Raw genomic sequence first — 25,033 nt, 5'->3', positions numbered from 1 at the left:
AAATTAAGAGCCATCGTAAAGTACTGATATATAGATGACAATAAAGCATACAACTATAATAATGCCACCACTTTAACACAGGCAAAAACTCATACCAAAACAACCTGTTCGTGTGTGCTTGTTAAACATGCAAACTGAACATTTTCAGTAAAGATGAAACTGTCATCGCAGTGTGTTGATTACACAGAGAATGTTGATGAAGGTTGTTTTGTGGTAAACATATTAGAGTAGCTTAAACTTAACTTTCAACAAACAGGAATGTATTACTATTATTAGAATCACTGTTTTATACTGTTCAGCTTTCATTCCCAGATACCATTTTAAAAAATATAGAGTACACATGAACTAATTTCGTGTTAAATTAAAAATTGACATGTAGACTGTAGACACTCATATCAAATTTATTGCATGCACACGCTCACAATATGTTCAGCAACAGTGTTCCCTGTTGTTACAGTAGGGTTGTAAATTAGACTGGATGACCTGTGTCGTATCTAGTGCAACTGCAAAAGCCTGTGTGTCCACTATGTTCTCAGGTGAATTTGGATAACTCTACCTTTTAACTATCTTGATGATGCTCGAGGGAAACAGGTGATGAGGGTATCCAATGCAGAGAGATCTGTGGCTTCAGGTTATCCACGGTGATGATGAAAATGGTGAACGGTGAGTACATGTCCATCTGTGTCAAACACTTCTTCACAGGTTAGTTACTGATGTTACTCAGAGAATGACGTGTGCCGAAGTGAAGCAAAAAAGAGCCTTTGTAAAGTTGTAACCACAGTTTTTACTGTGAAGAAATAAGGCTCTGCTATAAAACACCTGTTTTTATAATGGAGTTTGGTTAACCAGTCTGTCCACTCAACAGACCTCCAAGAGCAGAGGCTGTTTTTAATGTTAATGATACACATAAACTGAGCTGACCTACCTTCTAATAATGAACCTTGTAAACAGCACAAAGTAGCGTTGGACGTGGAACTAAAACGGCCTGTTTTCACCTCAGTGCGGAGTAAATGGTCATGTAAATAAGCACAAACAGCTGTCGGAACAGAGACGGTGGTTCTGTTTCACCACAGTGATTGAATAAAGTCAGTAACTTACATAGATGACAGAATTTTTATTTATTTTTTTTTTTTGAATTTTTAAGATACTTTATAAATCAGTTGTGGACAACATTTATATATGTGCAAATCTGAATGTCAACTCATGCAATAAATGTACAATGTATGTAAAATAATTTCTCACGAAAATAGTTGCATTATTTTAAAACACAAACACAAATCGATGAGTCACAGATTCTGTCAACTACAAATCACAAATTGCGCCTCCACTATGTGGTGAGAAACTATCTCTGCATTCAGTCTATGGGGCAAAAGGCGTGTGCTGATCTGAGCAGAGACAGACATATAGCCAACTTTCAAGCTAGGTTATATTTTAACCACATTAATAAATAAACCTGATAAATTTAGCGTCCTGTCACTTTTCCTCTGTTTTGCTAACCCTCCTCCCGGCCGTGTGCATTTGTTTTCAGTGAACATACATATATACATAGAGGTATGTGTGTGAGAGGAGAGCTGTGGCCCTAGGTCAGATTCATGCGGTTTTCAGACAACAGACGTGAAAGGAAGAGAGTCCATATATATACAGGTGCCACGGTGTTGTTCGAACGTGCAAACAAATACATTCATCAAATATTTCCGTACAGCTGCGTGAGTCCCAGCCTCGCCAAACGTTTATGTCTCGCGAGGTTTAGCGTTGCTGTCTGACGCTCTCGCGTGATTTCTCAAACCTGTCATGGCTGCCCTGAGGAAGCTACAGATTTGTGCCCTGTCTCCGACCGGGAAGCACTCCGCGTCGCTCATATTCCTGCACGGCTCAGGTGCGCAGTAGTGTGTGTAACAGGTCAGCGTGTGTGTGCTGTTGTCACCGTCACTTCTGACTGCTCTGTCTGTCGTGTCTGTGTCTTCTGCTGCTGTTGTGGGTCGGAAGGTCCTCAGCCACCATGCAGCTGAGACTTACCACTGGCGTTAATAAGTAAACTTGCCAGGCTCCGATTTCTGTTCGTCCACCAGCTGCTTCATTCACCATTAGAGTGTAACAGGGTCGCCAGGAGTCAATTAATGTCTGATGACTGTAAAACTAATTTAACGTGGCTGGAAGTGTCCAACACAAAACTTAGGATCACCTCTTTGGCTGTCTTCCCTCATTGAGTTGATGCTAATTTCTCGTCAGGTCAAATGTGTGCTGATGGTACAGTAAATAACTGCTCTGTAGGTCTTGGTCCCTCCATCCTCAATGTGCTTCGGTGTCAGTATTTGTGAAAACCTGTTGCATAGCAAAATGACAACATAAAGTAATTAATATATAAATATGCAGAGTGAATATTAAATAGCCACAGGCCTGACCGATGTTCAAATTTCACCTGCTTAGTTTTTGCATATGGTAAAACACAGCTGGACAATGGTGTCTCTTAAATTATAATTATTGACCAGCCCTTTCATGCATTAATAATAATAATGATAATAATAATAATAATAATAATAATAATACAATAACAACAACAACAGAACAATCATAATAACAGGGTTCTCCCCAGACTGTGGAATGACGGAATGACTATACACATTTTCAATGTTATCTGCCTTATAGCGGGTGTTTGTGGGCTGCCTCAGTCTTCTCGTAGTGAACAACAAGTGTCCGACGAGGTCCAGTGCCAGGAACGAGCTCTTGGCTCGCTGAATGTTGTTGTGTTTGTTTCTCAGTGGAAAGTCAATGCAGGGCACTGGAGGAGCAAGTTAAATGAGGCATTGCCTGCATTTAAATGCAAATAGTTGCATATAACTCTGTAAATTTCAAAAACAGATGCACAAATTTAGCAAACAACAACTTGCATTATAAGTAATAAAAATGGTTTGTTAAACATATTTGTGGTTTTCACAGTAAAAAATCTTAGTAACTTTTTTCTACTCGTATTTCATGTTTTTTGTGATTAGTGTTTTAAAGATAGCAATTTTGATGCTATCGCTAAAAAAAATCGCCACTGAAAATGACTTTGAGCCAAAAACGAAAATATGGTCAATCTTAAAAGTGCCTCTTTCATCGTAATTATGCTTTTACACGAAGGTTTGGCTCATATACATTCACAAAAAAAAGCCTAGGTTACATTTTGGCGAGAGTTTCACTTTAAGATGTCAAAGGCTAGAGGCCGAGGGGTGGGGAGATGGTGTCATCGATACGCAGAGTGTCCAGATTCACACTCAAATGACAACGCAAGGGCAACGTTTTCTAATTTCGAGACCAGGTTTCAAAAAAGTGCATTAACAGGCACTGCGTTCACATCGGCCAAAACGATGCAAAACGTGCGCATTTACACACAAAACTGTTGCCATGCGGATGGCCCCTAAACTATTTTTCCATCAACATGAGCTGAGAGGTTGCTGTGGGAGAAAGATGCTCTCCTCTGGAGGAAAACTCTTTGGTCAGATGAAACAAATACTGAGTTGTTCGACCAGAGTGAGCAGCAATATGTTTGGAGGACAGAAGGTGACGCCTTTAACTCCAAGAACACCACACCTACTGTCCAGCATGGTGCTGGTAGTATTAAGCTGTGGTGCTGTTTTGCTGCCAGTGGATCTGCTGCTTTAAATAAAGTGAATGGAATAATGAAACAGGAGGATTATCCCATACTCTGCAGGAAAACCTGAAATCAGCAGCAGAAGATTGGCTCTTTGATGTAGTAGGGTGTTCCAACGGGACAATGATCCCAAGCACACATCAGAAGTGGTAGGAATGGCTGAATCAGGCTAGAATGAATGTTTTGGAATGGCCTTCCCAAAGTCCTGACTTGAACCCCATCAGAAAATGTGGACTGTACTGAAGAAACATGTCTGTGTCAGGAAGCAAAGACATTTAGTTGAACTTCACTGATTGTTTCAAGAGGAGTGGTTAAACATTCAGCCAGAGGACAACCAAAAGCTTGTAGATGGATATCAGAAGCACCTAACTGAGGTGAAAATGTCTGAGAGACATTTGACCAAATATTATTATTACTGTATGTATATTTTTGATCCAGCAGATTTAGTCACATTTTCAGAAAACCAATAATACCTTCATTATTGAACCAAACTTCATGAATGTTTTGGTGACAAAGTAGTTTGTGTTCCACTTATTCATCACAGAATCATGAGAGCTGTGGAAATCATTGGAAGTGAAGACTGCCAGGATGTACATGTTCTTTATGAGTGGATGGAAACTTTTGACCAAGACACTATATACAGTAAACCTTTGCAAAGGCAGGGTATTTAACAGGAGTAGACAGTCCTACACTCACAGTTCATTAGTAATCAGAAGAGGCAGGTAAATGGTGCTTGTGACCAGGCTGTCAAAAAGCTCTAAATTTGAAGGAAGAGTAGCCTTATACCGGCATCTTAGTTTCCGTCAGAGGTTTATGGACTGAAAATGTGCCTCTAGAAACTGAATTTGAATCATCAATATTAGAATTTGAATTGCTAAACTTGAATAATTGCATTAAAAACTGAATTTGAATCACATTATTTGAATTTATATTGTTAAATTTGAATCATTGCATTGATAAACTGAATCTAAATATTATATCTTGAAATTGAATTTATTAGTTTGGAAAATTCAACTCTACATATTTTCACATTTGTTTCTCACAATTCAAATTCAGTTCTCAAAATTCAAATTCAATCCTTGCAATTCAATTTCGATTTACTGTGACCGACACCCGGGTAGTTGCGGAAGAGCAATCGAGTGCACATAACCAGGACTCTTCATTGTCCAATCAGCACCTACGTTTTCACATACGTAACTTGCATTAAGGCCCCCACACACCGCCCAGACTCAAACCAACAGCCAACTTCCTTTATCCGACCACTCTGTTGCATCTTGTCTGACCCGTTCGGCAGAAAAGTTGCATTGAACATACCGCTTCAACGTGCTGCCAGCTCCACAGTAGCATGTACGTTCTGCGCCTGTGCGAGATGCAATAAGCGGGTGGCGCTAGTGTATAAAAAAGATGCTGGGCGAAAGGTTTATGCACGGAATTCTCTTTACTTTTGATCAAAACAAACTTAACTATTTCAGACAAAAACTGCTGCAGGGTTTCCCCTACATGTAATTGACAGTGGTGCACCGCCATGGCAAAGTATAAGCCGTCACACCTTAAAAATTAGTTGTTTTACGTGAAAATGTTAAGTAATATATTGTATGAATGGATATATGCTATATAGATACATATATAGCCTATTATTTATGCACATATTAACTATAATTAGTTTGGAATAAAATTTCATTTATCATAAAAATGTTTCACTACGATTTATTTTGAAAAACGTGCACCTGAAACGCCTGCCTGCCGAGTGATCAACCGTGGAGTTGGCACTTTCAGGAGAAGTAAGGAGAGACAAAAACACTGAGAGAAAGGTATTGAAAGTTAATTAATGCATTTCTTGTTCAAGCCTGTGAATACGACCCTAATGTTGACATTATTAGTAGACAGTAACATTTAACTGTACGTTTGTGTGTTTGTTCCTCACATGTTACTTTTAAGAATCGACACAACCTAGCTTAATATCAGCTAGTTGTCTTTAATGACTCGTTCCTGGTTGTAATTTCAGATGAGTATTTTAAATTATTTTAAAAAGAAGAGGAAACAAAGGGAGGCTCATCGCATTAGACGTGACGTTATGACCTCACGTTCTGAGGTATTTGCTTACAGCTGTACCCATGCTTGAGCCAGCTCTCAGCCATTGCCTTGACAGTGCCCGTATCATCTGTGAGCTGTGAGAGTTCTCGGCAATGAACAAAGTATGATATTTTGGTCAGCTGTATGCTGTAAGTGAGAGATGAATTGCTTTCTCTTAATTTCCCTGATTTCACTAATTTTTTAAATTTTATTTTTGTGTAGGTGAAGACAGACCTGAGGAACAGACTGCAGGGGGACCATCTGACAGCATGCCTCCTGCTGACCATCAACGGGCCGCCTCTGGCTGAGTTCCCATATCTTAGAGCATTAGAACGCTTTCCAAAAAACAAGAAAAATAAAGTGCTTTTTGTCAGGCTGCAAACTTTGCCACTAAATGTACAGTTTTGCAGTGTTGTTCATGTTCATGCTGGTTGTGGAAAAAAAGTAAAATAAATAAGTTATTCATAAAAATTCTGATTTGTCTTAATACATTTTTAAAAATGGCTGCCGCAGCCACACAGTGGCACCACATTGCAGCAGCGGCAGTCCACCTCCCATGCATCCCACCACCGCAGCTTCAAAAAATCCTAGGGGAAACCCTGAGCTGCATACTAAACATGAAGCGAGGCATTACCAAACGAACACCGATTAATTCGTCCTGAACGGACATAACAGCTAGTCTCATGCCAGTACTCCAAAACATGAAAACAAGTGACGGAACAGAGTGCATAGAAAAGCAAAGCGCCAATCAGAGAATCCAATGGTTCAGACGGCCGACAGCCTACTTCCTCAGACTTCACTTGTTGAATCAGAGCAGACAATGCCCATGCATCCAAAAGCTTCCAGCGCAGCTGAACCAACAAACATATTTGTTCCCGACCTCGTCCGGGTCTCCGCAAACGCTTTAGACATCCAACAGTTGGGCCAATGTGTTACTGCCTTTAACACTGACTGGTTGCTGGTTGGTTGCCATCCGCCACGAAACGGAGGAAGAAGTGGAGACGGGACCAGATCCTCCCAGTGGCAGGTAGTGCACCGAAGTGGCAACCTGTGGAATTTCCTGGCACTCGCTTGGTAGTGCCACTGCAGTGGCAGTCTGCAGCAACCTGTGGCATGTCCGTGGCTTCTCTACTTGTTTATGCATTTTAATGTACAAAGTTTTGCACAATTTCGCTTTGTTTTGCACTTCTTATTATTACCTAAATATATATTGATATCTGTTCCATAGCAGAGATGTGAATGTAAAATATTGTACATATTGTACTATTCTTATTCTTATATTTAAGATAGGGGTCGTCTTATAACTGGGGTCTAACCGTGGGCACATGCTGATAGTTGTCTGTGGTCGCTACACAACCGCAATGGTAGAGGGCACCAGCTTATTCTAGAGACGTCACTGACACTGTGGCTGGGGTTATCTGTCAATCACAGCAGAGAAGACAGGAGACATGAGATTATAAATGATTGTACAGAGCAAAGTGGATCAAAAGTTAACAGACATCAGAGGCGGAGCTATGATGCTAATTTTATGAGAATGGTGGTCAATGCAGCAGATGCGTCAAACAACTGTCAGGTAGCCAAGAAATATGGCGTTACAGAGTGTAAAAGATGGCGGGTCCAAAAAGACCGTCTGAAAAATGCTAACAGTAAGAGAAAAGCTTATCGTGGTCCTCAAAGTCAGTTTTGGTTATCACAATCTTGAATCTTGAAAATGGTTTGATCAAAAGGGAAAGAAGGATTCTGAAATCAGATTAGATCACGGAATCCTATCCTAGCTTAAATCTGGATCAAACCTTCAGTTTGTGTTGTTCAAAACGTTTCAGTAGGATTTGGATAACTTTGATCCAAAATAAACAGGATCATCCTGATCCCAATAGGGGGTAGGATTTCAAGGTGGATTTCAGGAAGAAAATGTAGTAAAACTTTGAAATTGGCCAAATAATACATTTGTATCATTTAGTGTATGTACTTTTTAGATTTTGCACAGTGACAAAGTAGATAAAATAGACATGGGCTACCAATTAAGCTTTTCAGTATAGTACAGTAAATCATCCAGATTATATGTTCTGAACAACTGGCCCCTGAAGATTAGTCTTGGTGCTCTGAAATTCATAACGGTGGTAAAGACTGGCCCCTGTAACTCAGACACCAAAAAATGACCAGCAGGTGGCGCTATTTTCAATGCAAAAGCGTTTTTAGCACATAACTCCCACATAATATTTTGCACGTTGTTACCTTAGAGCTACATGTTCCCTTAATTTAGCTAAATTGTGTGGTGTAGGCCACGCCCACTTTCGCCTTCAATTTTTGATTCGCAAAATTACGACAAATGAAAAACTTTTATCAAACTTCTCCTAGACAATTTGACCGATTTGCACCAAACTTTGCATGTAGCATCTGTGGACCCTCCTGATAAAAGTTATCAAAATAATTTTAATAACGCCCAAAATATAAAACAACAAGTTCCTGCACAGACTTGAATATCTTGACCAAATACAGTCCGATTAACACTTTTGGTCATTGTGTTGCATGGCCTGTTGTGCGTTTGTGCAAAATTTGGTGCAAATCGGCCAATAGATGATGCTTTTATGGCTAAATGACAAAAAAAAAAATGCTGTGAGGGCCCGTTCATCGCTGCTTGCAGCTTTGATATTATTCTTGCGTTTCTGGACTGCCAAGTGGGTGCCAGGAGATGCAACGGACATGCCACAGGTTGCCACTACCTGCCAATGCCACTGGGAGGATCTCGCTGTCTCTTGCTAATTAAGTGGATGGCTCTCATGTGCATCTCATGTGGCTTTCCAACAATTCAAGACTATCCAAACTATTTCCAAAACTGTCCAAGGGTCATCTACTAGGTTGTGAAGTAACAGGAAATGAAGTCTGAATAGACAAAGTGGTTCAAAATGAAGGTTAGATGTTAGAAATATCTCCCTGCAACTATGAATGTTGTTGTTGAACATTGTGTCATGATATTATACATTTATCCATGTTTATATCATTGCACATAGTGAACCATAATTATCTAAAGGATTGTCAACCGTAATAACAACTAACTGCCATCTTAATGTTTCATTATTGTAAGGAGTGGTTTGCTGTATTGACACAATCAGAGCTGCAGTCACATGTGTTGTATATTTGTATTATATCTACTTTAAATGAGATGCTGGTCTTCATAGTGACACAAGCATCACTATCAAACAGGCTTGTTGAGATACAAGCTGCCATCAAGTAGTGTATGGAAAATGACTGAGCTGACACTTTGTCATTATCCAGGTGTAATCCAAATAGTACAATTGATTGGCCAGCATTACAACTGTGTGTAGTCTTAATTCTTATTTTTGTTTTATTTCCATGTCTAGGTGACACTGGCCAGGGACTGAGAGCCTGGGTTCGAGATGTTATAGTGCCAGATCTGGCCTTCAACCACATCAGAGTTATTTACCCAACAGCTCCAGCGAGGTAGGTCTCCAGTTGACTGAACCCAGTGAGTCTGTTAGTCTACTCAAATAATGTATTTCAGAAAATTGTTTCTCTGAACTCTAATATAGATATTTTTTCTCAGTGAAGCTGCATTCTTACAGGGGAAAGTCCAGTGTTTAATGAAGTAGGCTCTGATAATAGTAGTCTACGGAAGCTGGGCGGTGACAAATACTGTAATTTCAAATGACTAAACTGAAATATGGATAACTCTAATGTGTGTACTATAACAAGTTGTATGTATGTCAAAGTTTACTCAATTACTGCACTTAAGTGCAAATTTCAGGTAGTTGAGTATTTCCATTTTCTTCTACTTTATACTTCCTCTCCACTACATTTAATACATTTAGTTTCTATTTACTTTGCAGATTTAATGTATTTAGTGCTTATAGGCTATTAACTCTGATGTGTTAATAATCAGATAGTGTTGTGTTTGGAACATTGTGTGAGAGGATGCTGCATCAGAGCCAAAGTAGCAATTTCTTTGATTAGTTTATTTAAAAACTATCCAATTCGCAATCTGACAGGAAAATCACTGATACAGATAATCGGAATAATGCTTAATATTGGCCCTGATGGTTGGCCAGGGCCAACAATCTGTATGATTTTGAAACAATATTATGAAAAGGACAATGGATTAACTAAGCAGGTGTGCTTGTAATGAAGCTGCAGCCATGTGACATCTGACCCTCATCAGGCCATACACACCTATGCGAGGGGCTCTGTCTACTGTCTGGTTTGACCGTTACAAGATCTCACGGGACTGCCCGGAGCACCTTGAGTCCATAGATGCCATGTGCAGCACCTTAGGGTCCATCATTCAGGATGAGGTCAATGCCGGGATCCCCAAACACCGGATAATAATCGGTATGATTCTGTGTTTCACTGAATGTTTGCTACATGCATGTTAAAATCTGAACATTTAGCTCAGATTCCTCTGCTGCTCTCTTCAAAAATACCCTGCCAACAAGTCTGAAACTCAGGTATTAATGCACTGCATGTCATCTGTTTAATGAGTGCACAAACAGGTAGGTGAAAATCTAAGTTTGTGGTGCTAGAGGGAGTTACATGTGGGTTCACTCCTGGTATTAACATCTGTCTACAGTGATCCAATTAGAAGGGGACAATCTACTGTAAGTCTGTCAATTTAAGCCTTTAACGTGTTTTGAGTGACCACTTGTGGTCAGCAGACAGGCTCGTAATAACCAACACTTTTTACAGGAAACAAACAACTTCATGTTTGGATGTAATGCTGAATTTACAAGAAGACACAAATGATTCAGAATGTGTTGTTGGTGCACGCAAAGGTTTGTTAGGGAGTCAGGTGATATTGTGGTTACTAGTTCAAAGAAAGTGTGTTCACAAACAGCTGCTGCCAACATTGACATGTTAAGAGATACCTAACATGTCATTTACAGTATCTCACAAAAGTTAGTACACCCCTCACATTTTTGTGAATATTTTATTATATCTTTTCATGGGACAAATCTGAAGAAATTACACTTTGCTACAATGTATAGTAGTCAGTGTACAGCTTTTATAACAGTGTAAATTTAATGTCTCCTCAAAATAACTCAACATACAGCTATTAATTGCTGAACCAGTAGCAACAAAAGCGAGCACCTCTCTAAGTGAAAATGCCCAAATTGGGCCCAGTTAGTCATTTTCCCTCCTTGCTTTCATGTGTCCTGTTTGTGTTACAAGGACTTAGGTATGAATGGGGAGCAAGTGTGTTAAATTTGGTGTTATTGCTCTCACACTCTCTCATACTGGTCACTGGATGTTTAACATGGCACCTCATGGCAAAAAACTCACGGAGGAAAAAAAGTATTGTTGCTCCACATAAAGATGGCCTCGGCTATAAGAACATTGCCAACACCCTGAAACTGAGCTACAGCATGGTGGCCAAGCCCATACAACGGTTTAACGGGGTCCACTCAGAACAGGCCTCGCCATGGTCAAACAAAGAAGTTGAGTGTGCGTGCTCAGCGTCATATCCAGAGGTTGTCTTTGGAAAATAGACATATGAGTGCCACCAGCATTGCTGCAGAGGTTGAAGGGGTGAGGGGTCAGCCTGTCAGTGCTCAGACTATACACCGCACACTGGATCAAATTGGTCTGCATGGCTGTTGTCCCAGAAGGAAGCCTCTTCTAAAAATGATGCACAAAGAAGTCTGCAAACAGTTTACTGAAGACAAGCAGACTAAGGACATGGATTACTGGAATTATGTCCTGTGGTCTGATGAGACAAAGATAAACTTATTTGGTTCAGATGGTGTCAGGTGTCAAGTGTGTGTGGCGGCAACCAGGTGAGGAGTACAAAGACAAGTGTGTCTTGCCTACAGTCAAGCATGGTGGTGGGAGTGTCATGGTCTGGGGCTGCATGAGTGCTGCCAGCACTGGGGAGCTACAGTTCATTGAGGGAACCATGAATGCCAACATGTACTGTGACATACTGAAGCAAAGCATGATCCCCTCCCTTCAGAAACTGGGCCACATGATAGCGCCCCCAAACACACCTCCAAGACAACCACTGCCTTGCTAAAGAAGCTGAGGATAAAGGTGATGGACTGGTCAAGCATGTCTCCAGGCCTAAACCCTATTGAGCATCTGTGGTGAATGAAAGGCGGAGGAGGTCTCTAACATCCACCAGCTTCATGATGTTGTCATGGAGGAGTGGAAGATGATTCCAGTGGCAACCTGTGAAGCTCTGGTAAACTCCATGCCCAAGAGGGTAAAGGCCCCCACACACCACCCAGACTGAAACCAACAGCCAACTGCCTTTATCCGACAACTCTGTTGCCGCTTGTCTGACCCGTTCGGCAGAAAAGTTGCATTAAACGTACCGCTTAAGCTCCACAGTAGCTTGTACATTCTGCGCTTGCGCAAGATGCAATAAGCGGGTGGCGCTACATGGAAACAGAAAATGACGGAAAGGAGTGCATAGAAAAACAAAGGCCACACAGTATTCGGCCCCTCGCAAACACTGCACTGATTCGCCAGCACACTGCCAATCAGAATGGTCATACAGCTCGCACACAACCAATCAGAGAATCCAATGGCTCAGTCGGCCAACAGCCAACCCCCTTAGACTTCGCATGTTGAATCGGAGCTGACGCTGTCCACACAGCTCCAGAAGCTTCCAACGCAACCAAACACACCGAACAAATTGTTCCTGACCTCGTCCGAGTCTCTCCAAACGCTTCAGACATCCAACCGTTGGGCCAGTGTGCTTCTACCTTTCAGGCAGTGCTGGAAAATAATGGTCGCCGCACAAAATATTGACACTTTGGGCCTAGTTTGGACATTTTCACTTAAGGGTGTACTCACTTTTGTTGCCAGCGGTTCAAACATTAATGGCTGTGTGTTGAGTTATTTTGAGGGGACAGCAAATTTACACTGTTATACTAGCTGTACACTCACTACTTTACATTGTATCAAAGAGTCATTTCTTCATTGTTGTCCCATGAAAAGATATAATCAAATATTTGCAGAAATGTGAGGGTTGTACTCATTTTTGTGAGTTACTGTACATTATGGTGAAGCACATGGAGATCAGCGTGTGATCCATTCTGCCCGTTGTCGTGTTTTTTTCTTCCTCCTCCTCCTTTTCTTCTTCTTCTTCATCTTCTTCTTTGTCTTCGTGAAGATGTGCCTGTTCAGAGACTAAAACCTCTGCTCTTCAATGCTCTCTGGAACCCTCCTGTTCTACCTGCTATTCCTCTCTCTCTGGATTTTCGCTTTTTTCTCTCTCGCGTACACACACACACACACACACACACACACAGTCACACACCACAGTCGATTTTGGCCTGGCTCTTCCTGACTCCCTCTGTCATGATATAAAATGAATAATGCGTCTCATCAAGTTACCATGTCCTTTGATATGCTGCCAGCAGAGAATGAAAAAGGGTTTCCAAAAGAGATTCTCAGGTCCTGGAAAGCTTTTAACCTCAAATATTCTGCTTATCAAGTTCACATATTAATAACAATGAAATAAAACCTCTTGGATCAAGTACTATAAACATTATGGCTCAGGCAAGGTAAGTAAGTTCCCACAGGAAACATATGGTAGGACATTGAGTGTTTTAATGTCAGCAGGGAATGGCTGCACATGAAAGGGGAAACCGCTGAGAGCAGTGGGAAAAGGGTTAACCTGAAATGTGTAACTATATAGGAGCAGTTGTGGCAGGGTAGAGATGGGTGTGGGTGGGGGTTGGCGGTGCAAGACTCCACTCCAGAGAAAGTGAGTGAAAAAGCACATGCTACTGGGAAACTGCTGAAATATTGTCTTACTAAATCAAAACATTTTGTCATGAACTATAAATAGTGGAGTTGCTCGGCAGTGCTGGAGAAATGCGGTGCCATTTACCCAGAGTCCACTTCTCCGGCTCACACACTGACAAGCGCCAGACGTTTCCATGGAAAAAGATTTGAGGGAGGCCAGCCACAGGCTGCAGCGTTTGTGTGTTGTTTCAGTATGCAGAGGAGTGTTCACACAGAAAGGGAAACAATTTTTTCGCCTCACGTTACTCACTTGAGTTTGACCACAGGATAATTTGTGTGAATTCAAGTTAGTTGCAGGAGTTTGACTGCAGTATAATTTGCCCCAAATAGCCAGAATACCATGCTGTAAATTAGCCGTAAGCTGTTGAGCAATGGCAGGCACCAAGGGTGTGTTTATGTTCAATTCAGCCTCTAACTAAACTCAGTATTTACCAGAGTCCAGATTTCTGAATGTATCAAAATGCACAGAGGGTGAGACTGTGTGTGCTGGTACACATCTTTAACACCATGTGCACTGTGCACACAGTCTTTTCAGTGTCATCAGTTGACGATGCGAGTTGGAAAAAGGGAAAAGAATAGTTCGAATTGGGATGATATTTTACTAGTGCGCTGCCTGTAGTAAGCATGTATTCCAGTAGAAAAGTTGGAGGTTAAGTAGCTTTTTATGCTTAACGAACCATTTTCATTACTTATAATGCAAGTATAAATTGTTGTTGCTAAATTTGTGCATACATTTTTTTAAATTTACAGAGTTATATGTAACTATTTACATTTAAATGCAGGCAATGCCTCAGACTCAGACACTGCCTGTTCCACAATGTCTCCTCATTGTTTTGACTCACAGAACAAAAAAAGACTATTCCACAGCACACTAAACATACTACACCAAACACTACATAACACACTAACTATACACTCCAAACACGCTATACATCACAAATCTCTCAACTCTCAAAACTTGCTATCTCTAACGCTGTGTCTGTCTCTGTCACTGCTGCTGTCACTCTTCCGCCACCGTCCCTCCCACACCTTCCCCTGTTCCTCAGGAACCAAATCATATGGTTTGCCATATAATTTTGTGATTGGTTGGTGTGGTGCCTTTTTCCACCAATAGGAAAGGGAGTAGCACAGATGTTTTTTGTTTTTGTTTTTTGCTTGAAAACACTTCCTGTTTGCGGACACTTTTGTGAGAGAAGCCCATTTTGACTGTTTCTTCCTGCACCAAACGCGCAGCAAACGTGACGGCAATGTTTGCCAAAAAGTGTGGCGGACATTTTTTATCATATTTCCAGTTTTATCAACACGATTTAAAAACTGGCAAATAGTTTGAAGGTTGCACCAACAAGTACATCAGAACCAAGACTCACGGAGGCCACGTCTTGCTGCCATGTCATCTTAAATTGGTCACGTGATTTGGACGCATCAGCGTGTCGACTCGGGAGGTGGGGCATGGGGGTGGGCTCTGCAGTGATTGGGTCTGGTGCACATGTGACTATGGTGGCTATGGTTGACAATGCTAGCGGAATTGGAAAATCATTTATGAAATAATTTATTAACGTTATCATTGTAGTCCAAACAAATCTGACATTGCACACCCTTAAACCACGCAGCAGCCATGTTGAAACTCTCAGGTCAATCTGATCCTAATCTGCAGAGATATTTGAGGCACACACACACAGAGATTTCTTGCTTTTATAGAGAGATGTAGAGCTGTTTTTTCACTAAATTGTGTTACAGGATTACATCTATAGTTAACAACTGTCTCAGTCAGTACGTTTACATGCACAGCTTAGTCAGATTACAGCCATAGTTCGACTATGCTACTCAATCAGACAACTGCAATTGTCCAGTCCAATCCGTGACAGATCCAATCTGATGGAGAGTCTACATGCAGGAGTAATGCGACTATCAAACTGAATAATCTAGGTGTATTAATCCGACTATGAGAAATCTGATCCAGTCCAATTTTAGTCAGACTAAGGTGTATACATGCATCTTAAAAATCCAATCATAGTCGGACTGACCCAGTTTTCTCGAGTGTCATGTAAACGCAGTGTGTGATCACACAGCGAAGCACAAGTTGTTACTTCTGTTTCTACTGCCTTCTCTAAATATGTTTGTTAGTGCATTATGATGATTCTAAAGATAATGATCTTTATGTCAATGACCAAATAGATAGATGATACATGATTACATACATAAGGGCAGTAGGTCTGTGTAATGGCTATGCTACATGACACAACAGCTGCTTTGGTGCTGCTAGAGGATGTTACCAATGCGCAATTTAGGCTAGAGTGAGTTTTCAAGGACCATACTGATGAGTACTGAGTGGATCCCCTCTCCTCCTCCAGGAGCTCATACACTCTCACTAACACAGTGATGAACTTCTTGGTCTTGAAATCAGAACACTTTTTTTTAAGTCCTCCAAAGTCTGTGATTCTGAACTCAGAGTTCACCCCCTCTGTCACTTTCTGCCATTTCACTTGCTTAGTTTTGTTGATAAAGCCAGAACTGAAGCCTCCAAATAAAACTTCTTTTCATCTGTCAGTTTGATCAATCATTACTTTAAGTTCACAGGCTGTAAAATAGTGCTTCCTGTTCTTCAAGCACTTCTTCTAAAAGATTGTGGGGGTGGCCAGACAGCTCGTCCTCATGCATAAAATTTCAGAGTGATTGAGATGTATGAGGAAAAGACACGTGGGAACAGATGTACATGGGCTTTTATAAATCTGAAGAAAAGACCATGTATGCATGTTTCCTGTTTTGTGTGTACATAGATTTGTACACCTGAACACACACAGAATTTCAGGCACTTGGCCCCTGGTGCCTCTGGTGCAAGACATCACATTGTTATGTAATTAATCAAATTTGTTTCCACACATACCACATTTGACTCAGTATTGTTGGTGCTGATGGTGGCGAGGTCTCTGCTGATGTCTCCTCCTTGCCTCCTTGTCATGCCCTGCCAGTGTCATCTGACTGAAAGGCAGCTTTTTGGCCTTGGATAGAGTCCTCAGCTCTCCATTCATCCAGGCCCTCTGGTTGCGGAATAATTATATTGTGTATTTTCTTATGTATTTGTTTTATGTCTTTTCCCTCAAGATTGATATGCTTCACCTGGGAGGGCATTTCTGAAATGGTCCTATAAAGTTGCTGTAGCTTCATTTGACCTTTCTTCAACCCTCTTAATCAGCTGGGAATTAGTTGGCAGAAGCAGGGAAATATGCAGCAACACAAGTTCATATTTTTGTTCAGATTTATCTCGTTTTACTTGAATAACTTGAATCAAGTTGTCGTAAATCGACCTCACTTTTCTCAGTTGGTCCAAAAATATTTCAAAGATCAAAAAAGTCTTCAAGGCTGAGTGCAGTAGGACTTTATTTGCCGTCAAAAAAGAACAGGATCAGACACAGATAAAATCCTTAAAAAAAACAAACTGACCCCAAGTTTCAAAGCCCTGAGCATCCTCTATTAAACATAGAAAACTGGGTGTGTCCATTCGGGCATCATGGCCTCAACCAATCCCTATTCTTTATTTCTGCTGACGCTGCTATTTCTCAATGGAAAATTCCTGTATTTCTTTATTTAAAATCCCTCCTCTACCATCTGCACCTGTGCAAAGATTGGCGTACATGCAGAACTGCATGTCGACCAGTTGCTCTTCACCTCGCTTTGGCTTTTTTTCATCAAGGTTTTCCCTGTGCCGCCATCCCTGACTCTTAGAAACTCTGGCCTTCAGGCCTTCAGGCTGTTTGATAACTCAGTCCCTTCCTTGATATATGTCATTATATGTGATCACTCTTGGCACTGCATTTTTAAACATGATGAAAGTGTTACATAATTGGTTATATGATTTAATTCTTAGATTTGTGGTCACATTTTCACACTTCACATCATCAGACTATAGCAGCTTTAATCAGTAGATGCACTTTTCAGTCAGCTGGTGCCCAGTAGTATGTTTCAGCAACTCCTTCACACTGTTTACCCTTCATTTCTTACTTCTATCATTATAACAGTTATTATCAGTTACATTAGTCACTATTTACTAACTGTGGCTATTTTACTGACCACTATCTACTTACTGTAGTTATTTTATACTACAAAGTATGTACACTGACTAACACACACACACCCACACAGATGACTTCACTAAACCCCATAGTTTGAGTATAGATGTTCACGTTCAGATCTCTGCATGTCAGTTTCATTTTGGACTTGTTGGACCATAACTTTGAATTCCAGCTCTCCTCCCTTCATCTCTTCCCCCCCCCCCCCCCCCCTCTTTTTTCACTCCCTCACTCCTCAACTCTCTGACAGGATGATGGGTACTTTCACACTTTCCCAGATGTATGCAGTATGCCCAGATGTACCCAGATGTGTGAGATTAAGGACAGACTCATGAGCGGCTGCTTATTCCATGGCAAAAAAAAACAAAAACCTGATGATGTGGAACTGAGGACTCCTATCCATCTTAATGTTTTTTTTAAGTGAAGTATTTTCCACCTCTGACTGCATAAAGTGCCATGAGTAAGCTCCTGTTACTCATATGGAGATGAATGTGTTGATGATGGGACTTTTTTCTTATTCTGCTAATTCTTGTTCAAGGAAAAAAACTTCAGTTGATGCTTCCAGGTGATGCAGCAGCAGTTAACGGCTCTCTCTTTTCTTTTTCTTTTTTTCACTGAAACAAAGGGGGATTCTCAATGGGTGGGGCCATGGCCCTCCACCTGGTGTGTCGGTACCACCCTGACGTGGCAGGAGTTTTTGCACTGTCAAGCTTTCTCAACAAGGACTCAGTTGCTTTTCAGGTACATCAGCAATCAGCAATTTATATCAAACCAATGGATGGACTGTAACCTGTGAATATATTTAAAGTGTCAGCAGCAGCAGCAAACAGCTGACAGACACAGTTAAAGACTAGATTAACATAGTGGAAGATTAAGCAGTCTAAGAGTCAGATATTTTTTTCAGGAATAAGTGGAGACCAAATAGAGCGAAAACAGAGTAAAAACTGGTTGGTGCAGAAATAGGTAATTGTTTCTTAGTCTGAGTCATACGATATAGGCTGTTGGTATGAAGTCTATCATTGGGCACCTATTTCAGGTGGAATAGCTGGCCTCCTGCTAGCTGCGTGTCCTGCTTCTAGTATCCACACCACTACATCAGACAGCAGCAACCTCCAACATATCAACTTACACTTTTAAATTGACAAGTGACTCTAACATTAACCTGGTCACTGACAGTGAGAACCTTAACAATACCATGAATAATCAGTACTGCTTGGTCCCTCTCCCCTGGAATTTGTTTTAAAGGTCCCATATTATACTGTTTTTCATCAATTTCACACAGCTGTCAGAGGTCCAACAACACCGTATTCGATATGCATTGCCCCTAACCCATTCGTGATCCTAAATTTCAGCTGTCAAAAAGTCACTGAAGTGAGCTCTGCTGAGAGCAGGCTGTTTTTGTGCCTGCACCTTTAAATGCTAAAGAGCTCCATCTGTCAGCGTCTGCCTTGCCTGCTACACGCCCCTCTCAGTCAGTGCGTTTACATTACACTGAAGAAAACCGAATTACTGGGTTAGTCTGACTATGATCGGATTTTTAAAATGCATGTACACATCTTAGTCTGACTAAAATCGGACCGGATCAGATTTCTCATAGTCGGATTAACACACCTAGATATCGATTGATGGTCGCATTACTCCTGCATGTATACGTTCCATCAGATCACATCGGATTTTGCGTTCTGCGCAGGCTCGGGACTTTGTTCCAGGCCATGAGCCGGAAGTAAAAGGATGGCGGCGGTGGCTTTCTTCCGAAATCACCACAAGCAAGAGCGCCATTGTGCATCTAGTTTGTGTAATTATCATGTACACCATATACGAAATGTACAAAGATGTAGCTTCGTCTCGCTCTTCGTACAGCATCTTTCTCAAATGCCGAGGCAGCTGGAGATGTAAAGAGGTCAGCCGGAGGTAGCTCCGTTACCACTAGTTGAAATGAGTACAGCACCACCTATCTTACCAGGGTATGACATGCTTCGGCCAATAATTCGATTTTCTCACCGGCATGTATACTCGGGACAATTACAGTTGTCTGATTAAGCAGCATAGTCGAACTATGGCTGTAATCCGACTAAGCTGTGCATTTAAACGCACTGAGGGAGAGGATGCCTCTTATGCTAGTGGTAGCATGCGCTAATGCTTTACGGTGGATTTAACACTGTGGCTCGCCGAGATGCTGTCATTCAACCATACTAGTTTGACCCAGAATCTGACCCAGAAGGAGAGGCTCCTAAAGAAGTACAGACTCTGAGGCTGCAGCAGGACGTTTCAGAATGGTTAGTGGGTCTGAATATGTTACTTAGTTTGTTCGTATATTTTGTTACAGTTTCTACCATGTAGCTAATGGCTAACAGCTAGCGAAAGCTGTGTTATTGCATAGGACTGTCTCATTGCTTAGGACTTTGTTACGTAACAAAAGGAGCTGAATCTGAACAGCCTGTAGGAGCGCCATTTTACCGGTGGGTGGGCTGCAGAGACCATGCAGGACTTTTTTGTTTCCCTCATTCTGGGACTTGGCAGGCTCAGGGAGGACCAGTTTATATATGTAGAGACCAGAGAAAAAATGTTTTTCATAAAATGGGACCTTTTAAGAGCAAAAAGTAATAAATTACATAACAAGGACAGAGAGTTTTAGGTGACAGATATATTTAATATGTGGTATCAGCTGCATAGCCACAGGAGTGCCCAGATAAAGAGGTGGCACACCCAACAAAATCATGAGAAATATGAGTTAGCAGCATTATTTCTCCTAAAGCTTAAGCTATGAAACTGGTAGTTGGTGACAGATCATTGCAACGAAGATGTCAAAACAAAGCTCTGAGGATATGTTATTTAAGAGGCCATGGTTCGAAAAATAGTCAGAAAAGGCTGTCTAGGGAAAACTTAGAGGTCAACATCCTCTAAACTAGGGCTGGCAAAAGTGGCACCAGAGGTTGGCTTCCATAAGGTTTGATTTGGCCCATCAAAAAACCCAGAACTTTAGAAAAACTATAGAAAATTATTATATGAATCATTGTTTATGCTGTTTTATTCTTTGTGAGGTGCAAATCCTCCTTAAATATGTAGGAACTCCTATTCTTAATTATTTTTCATAATCTAAGCACAGTTGGTGATACTTGGAGCTGAAAGTTACTCAATGAGGGAACTTGGCATCCTAGTGCTCCCTGTGAGGCAAGAGGAGAAACAAATGTAAGAAATTAAGAGGGATTATCCTTTCATCTTTCACTTAGTCATAAACACAGAAAGTCTCCTATGCAGTGGGATGCTTGCATGGTTACACTGGCTGTCATTGAGGAGGGAAACAGTGCTTGCAACACTAGCAGCCTGAAAATGTACCTAACATTGCTGAGTCAAGAAAGGATTGGATTTTGATAAGCTTCATATGAGCGGATACTGATCTTTTAAAATACTATTGCATTGCCCATAGGAAGTATGTATTCCTATAGAAAAGTGGGAGGTTAAGTAGCTTTTTCATGGATGGCCAAATGAGGTTGTGTTTGAAGGTGGGACATCAGGGATATAATTGGTTGTTTTTGACTACTTTTGATTTTACCATTATATTTCACTGTAAAAAACTATTTACCTTGCCTTGTTTGGTGTCATTATTTTCAGCACAACCTCACATGTGTGACTGTACAGTTATTGTTTCATTTTGACATACTATATTAACACTATGGACCTAAAATCACAAAATAACATCAAATCAGAGTAGGAAAAAGCTAGATTTTTTACTGTGAAAACCACAAATATGTTTAACGAACCAGTCGCATTAGTTATCGTGCAAATATAAATTGTTGTTTCCTAAATTTGTGCCTATGTTTTTGAAATTTACAAAGTTATATGTAACTATTTACATTTAAATGCAGGCAATGCCTCAGGCTCAGGGCTCCTCAGCTCATTCCTGCCTGTTCCACATTCAGCAGTCTCCTCATTGTTTTGCCCCAAAAAACGACTACAATACACAATAAACATACTATACTAAACACTATATAACACACTAACTATACACTCCAAACACGCTATATGTCACAAATCTCTCAACCCTCAAAACTGGCTATCTCTGTCATTGTCTGTATCACCGCCGACGTCCCTCACACAACCAAACCCCAGTTCCTCAGCAACCAAACTTGCTGCTTGCGGACACTTTTGTGACAAAAGCCCGTTTTTACCATTTCTTCCTGCACCAGACACAAAGCAAACATGACGGCAATGTTCGCGAAAAAGCGAACATCCACAGATTCCGATTCCACTTTGTTGTCCTCGCGTATCCGGATCTCCTCAGACCAGAACAGACTCGGCCCAGACTGGTTTAGTCTCATTAATCCACAACAGTCAGTTTAGATGCACAGAATGGGACCAAACCACCAGCAAAATCCCGGTCCAGCTCGTGCTGCTGCAGGTATATATCCACTTGTTTCGTAAGGTATGTTGTGGGCTTGAGCTCTTCAGTGATTGGCTCTGGTGTGCAGTGATTGGGTCTGGTGACAATGATAGCGGAATTCCTGAAGCATTTCTGAAATAATTTATTAACGGTATCATTGTAGTCCAAACAAATATGACGTTGCACACCCTTGAACCAAGCAGCAGCCACATTGAAACTCTCAGGTCAGTCTGATCCTGATCTGCTGAGATATTTGCAGCACATATACACAGACAGACAGACAGACAGACAGACAGACAGACAGACAGACAGACAGACAGAGATTCCTTGCTTTTAAAGAGAGATGTGAGATGTGGACTTTCCCTACCCCTCACAGTGCACAAATACATTTACAAGTGATTGTCAAAAATTTCTTTTACTCCAGTTGAGGGAAAAAGTTTCTATGACATTGAGTGATTAAAATAATTGTCACAACACTCTTTTGAATTTGAGTTACAGTATTTTTCAGATTAGATATCTGACACAGAGGGCCTATCATTATTACAAATATCACAACACAGCAGTAATGTTACACTAGGAAATAATGATTAGATGATTATATATTTAAATATCAATGCAAAGTTTAAGATTTATTTTGGGTCAACTAAAGTTCATTACTTAAGAATTAAAAATGATCTGCACAAAAATCAATAATTTATTAGGTAGATTAATCAATCAACTAAAAAAAGAATCATTAGGTAAAGTAATTGTAAGGTGCAGCATTAGACTACTTTATACCCACACCTATGTCAGCACTGGTTATAGTTTTAATATTATATATATTATATTTTGATAATGCTCTGCAGTCAGTGTGGAGCGTGAAGTAGTTTCGATGAGCAGTTCTCAAGAAAGCTGCCATCAGCAAAGGCCTGTTCTGACCAGGTTTAGCTTGAACAAGCACAGCACCACTAATGTAATCATGATAATAATGCAGTAACAAGTTATCAAAATTCATGCACCTTGATGAAATGAGTAGTACCACTTTTAGACATATTTTGTTCCTGTGTGTGCTTAAAGGCGGTGGAGGAGCGGCACAGAACAGGACTGCCTCTACCCGAGCTGTTCCAGTGCCATGGGACCAGTGATGACCTTGTGCTGCATCAGTGGGGGGAGGACACATCAGTGTTGCTAAGGAAGGCTGGCATGACCGCAACCTTTCATTCGTTCCCAGGCCTGTACCACCAGCTATCCCAGCCTGAGATGGAGTTGCTGAGAAGCTGGATCCTCGAGAAGCTTTCACCCACCATCTCCTCCTAACTCACTCTACATCATGATGAGACTATATGACCTGGGGTTGGGACACTGTCTATCTGTGCAGACCAGTATTGAGCCTGATCATTGCCAGTCACTTATAGAAAATACACACATACACAATGAGTAAATATTGGGGTAAACAGAACAAATGCAACCCACAGCAATAAATCATGTTTTAAAAACACCTATCCACATTTCAACATCATCATGTTTTGAGATTTATCCGGAATAAAGTATGTCCTAAGAAATAACGGACCTTTCTGCAAAAAAAAAGTTGTGATACAGTGCTCAGCATGAATGAGTACACCCCCTTTGAAAAGTAACATTTTAAACAATATCTCAGTGCACACAAAAACAATTTCCAAAATGTTGACAAGACAAGAAGTTTTATATAACATCTGTTTAACTTATAACATGAAAGTAAGGTCAATAATATAACTTAGAGAACACTCAAATAAGGGTGATGTAAAAATGAGTACACCCCACTGAAAGTCTCTGGAGCAAGGCTAAATTTTAGACTATAAATGTCTAATTTAACAATAATCAACCACAGGTGAGTCTAATTATTCAGGTGTCCAGCAGACAGTCGACTATAAAAGAGTATAGAAAACCCCTTCCTATTTCATGTTGTTAGCAATGGCACCACATGGAAAAGAAATGTCTCAAGACCTGAGAAAGAAAATAATTTCTTTACACCACAAAGGTGAAGGCTACACAAAGATCAGCAAAGCTTTACTTATCAGTCAGAATACTGTAGTGGTACAAATTTTTTTGTTTAAAAGATGGAACCGCAACAATCTCACAGAGATGTCCAGGTCGTCCATGGAACTTAACACCTTGGAGCATCTTCTGATGAGAAGGGTCAAAGAAAATCAGCATGCAAGTTCACTGCAGTTATCCAAGGAAGTAGAAAGCCAAACTGGGGTGACTATGTCTTGTGACACAATACGGCATACACTGCAGAGGAATGGCATGCATGGGTGCCGTCCCCGACAGAAGCCTCTCCTAAAGCCCAGGCACAAAAAAGCCCGCCTAGAGTTTGCCAGGGCCCATGCTGACAAAGATGAAGACTACTGGGACTCTATACTTTAGAGTGATGAGACCAAGATAAATGTTTTTGGAACTGATGGCTTCAAAACTGTATGGCGTCGCAGCGGTGAGGAATACAAAAAAAGAAAAATGCATTGTGCCTACAGTGAAACATGGTGGTGGCAGTGTCCTTATGTGGGGTTGCATGAGTGCTGCTGGTGTCGGGGAGCTGTGTTTCATTGATGGCATCATGAATTCACAGATGTATTGCTCTGTACTGAAAGAAAAGAGTCCGTGCCCTTGGTCATTGTGCACTTTTCCAACATGACAATGATCTTAAACACACATAGAAGGCCACTGTTAATTTTTGAAGAAGAACTGGGTGAAGGTGATTAAGTGGCCAAGTATGAAGAATTAATAATAAACTGTATACCGTCCACCTTATACCATGTACCATGTTTTGTCAATATCGGGGCTGATATCCGATCTTAATGTCGGATCGGTGCACCCCTAGTATTGACCTATACTGAAAGAAAAGATGCTACCATCACTCCTCGCCCTTGTTCGTTGTGCACTTTTCCAACATGACAATGATCAGAAACACATATCTAAGGCCACTGTCGGATTTCTGAAGAAGAACTGGGTGAAAGTGATTCAGTGGCCAATTATGTCTCCTGATCTGAACCCAACTGAACACCTATGGGGAATTCTGAAGAGACAAGTTGAGCATCACTCTCCATCCAGCATCCAGTCTCTAAAAGAGATCATTCTTGAAGAATGGAAAAAGACTGA

The 25,033-nt window shown here is 40.9% G+C and overlaps 1 protein-coding gene across 1 annotated transcript; it reads left to right on the top strand.

The window, feature by feature from the left end:
• Window positions 1-1,725: 1,725 nt before the first annotated feature.
• lyplal1 (lysophospholipase like 1) lies at window positions 1,726-23,499 on the top strand. Its single transcript, XM_037075628.1, has 5 exons — window positions 1,726-1,876; window positions 9,067-9,166; window positions 9,882-10,051; window positions 18,164-18,279; window positions 22,976-23,499. Exons 1-5 carry the CDS (start codon window positions 1,792-1,794, stop codon window positions 23,213-23,215), a joined length of 711 nt encoding a protein of 236 aa, XP_036931523.1. The 5' UTR covers window positions 1,726-1,791; the 3' UTR covers window positions 23,216-23,499.
• Window positions 23,500-25,033: the final 1,534 nt, after the last annotated feature.

Source organism: Acanthopagrus latus, chromosome 17, assembly GCF_904848185.1.
Source record: "Acanthopagrus latus isolate v.2019 chromosome 17, fAcaLat1.1, whole genome shotgun sequence".
Lineage (NCBI taxonomy): Eukaryota > Metazoa > Chordata > Actinopteri > Spariformes > Sparidae > Acanthopagrus > Acanthopagrus latus.
The sequence above is the reverse complement of the archived record's forward strand: the minus strand, read 5'-3'. Positions and strand labels throughout refer to the sequence as shown.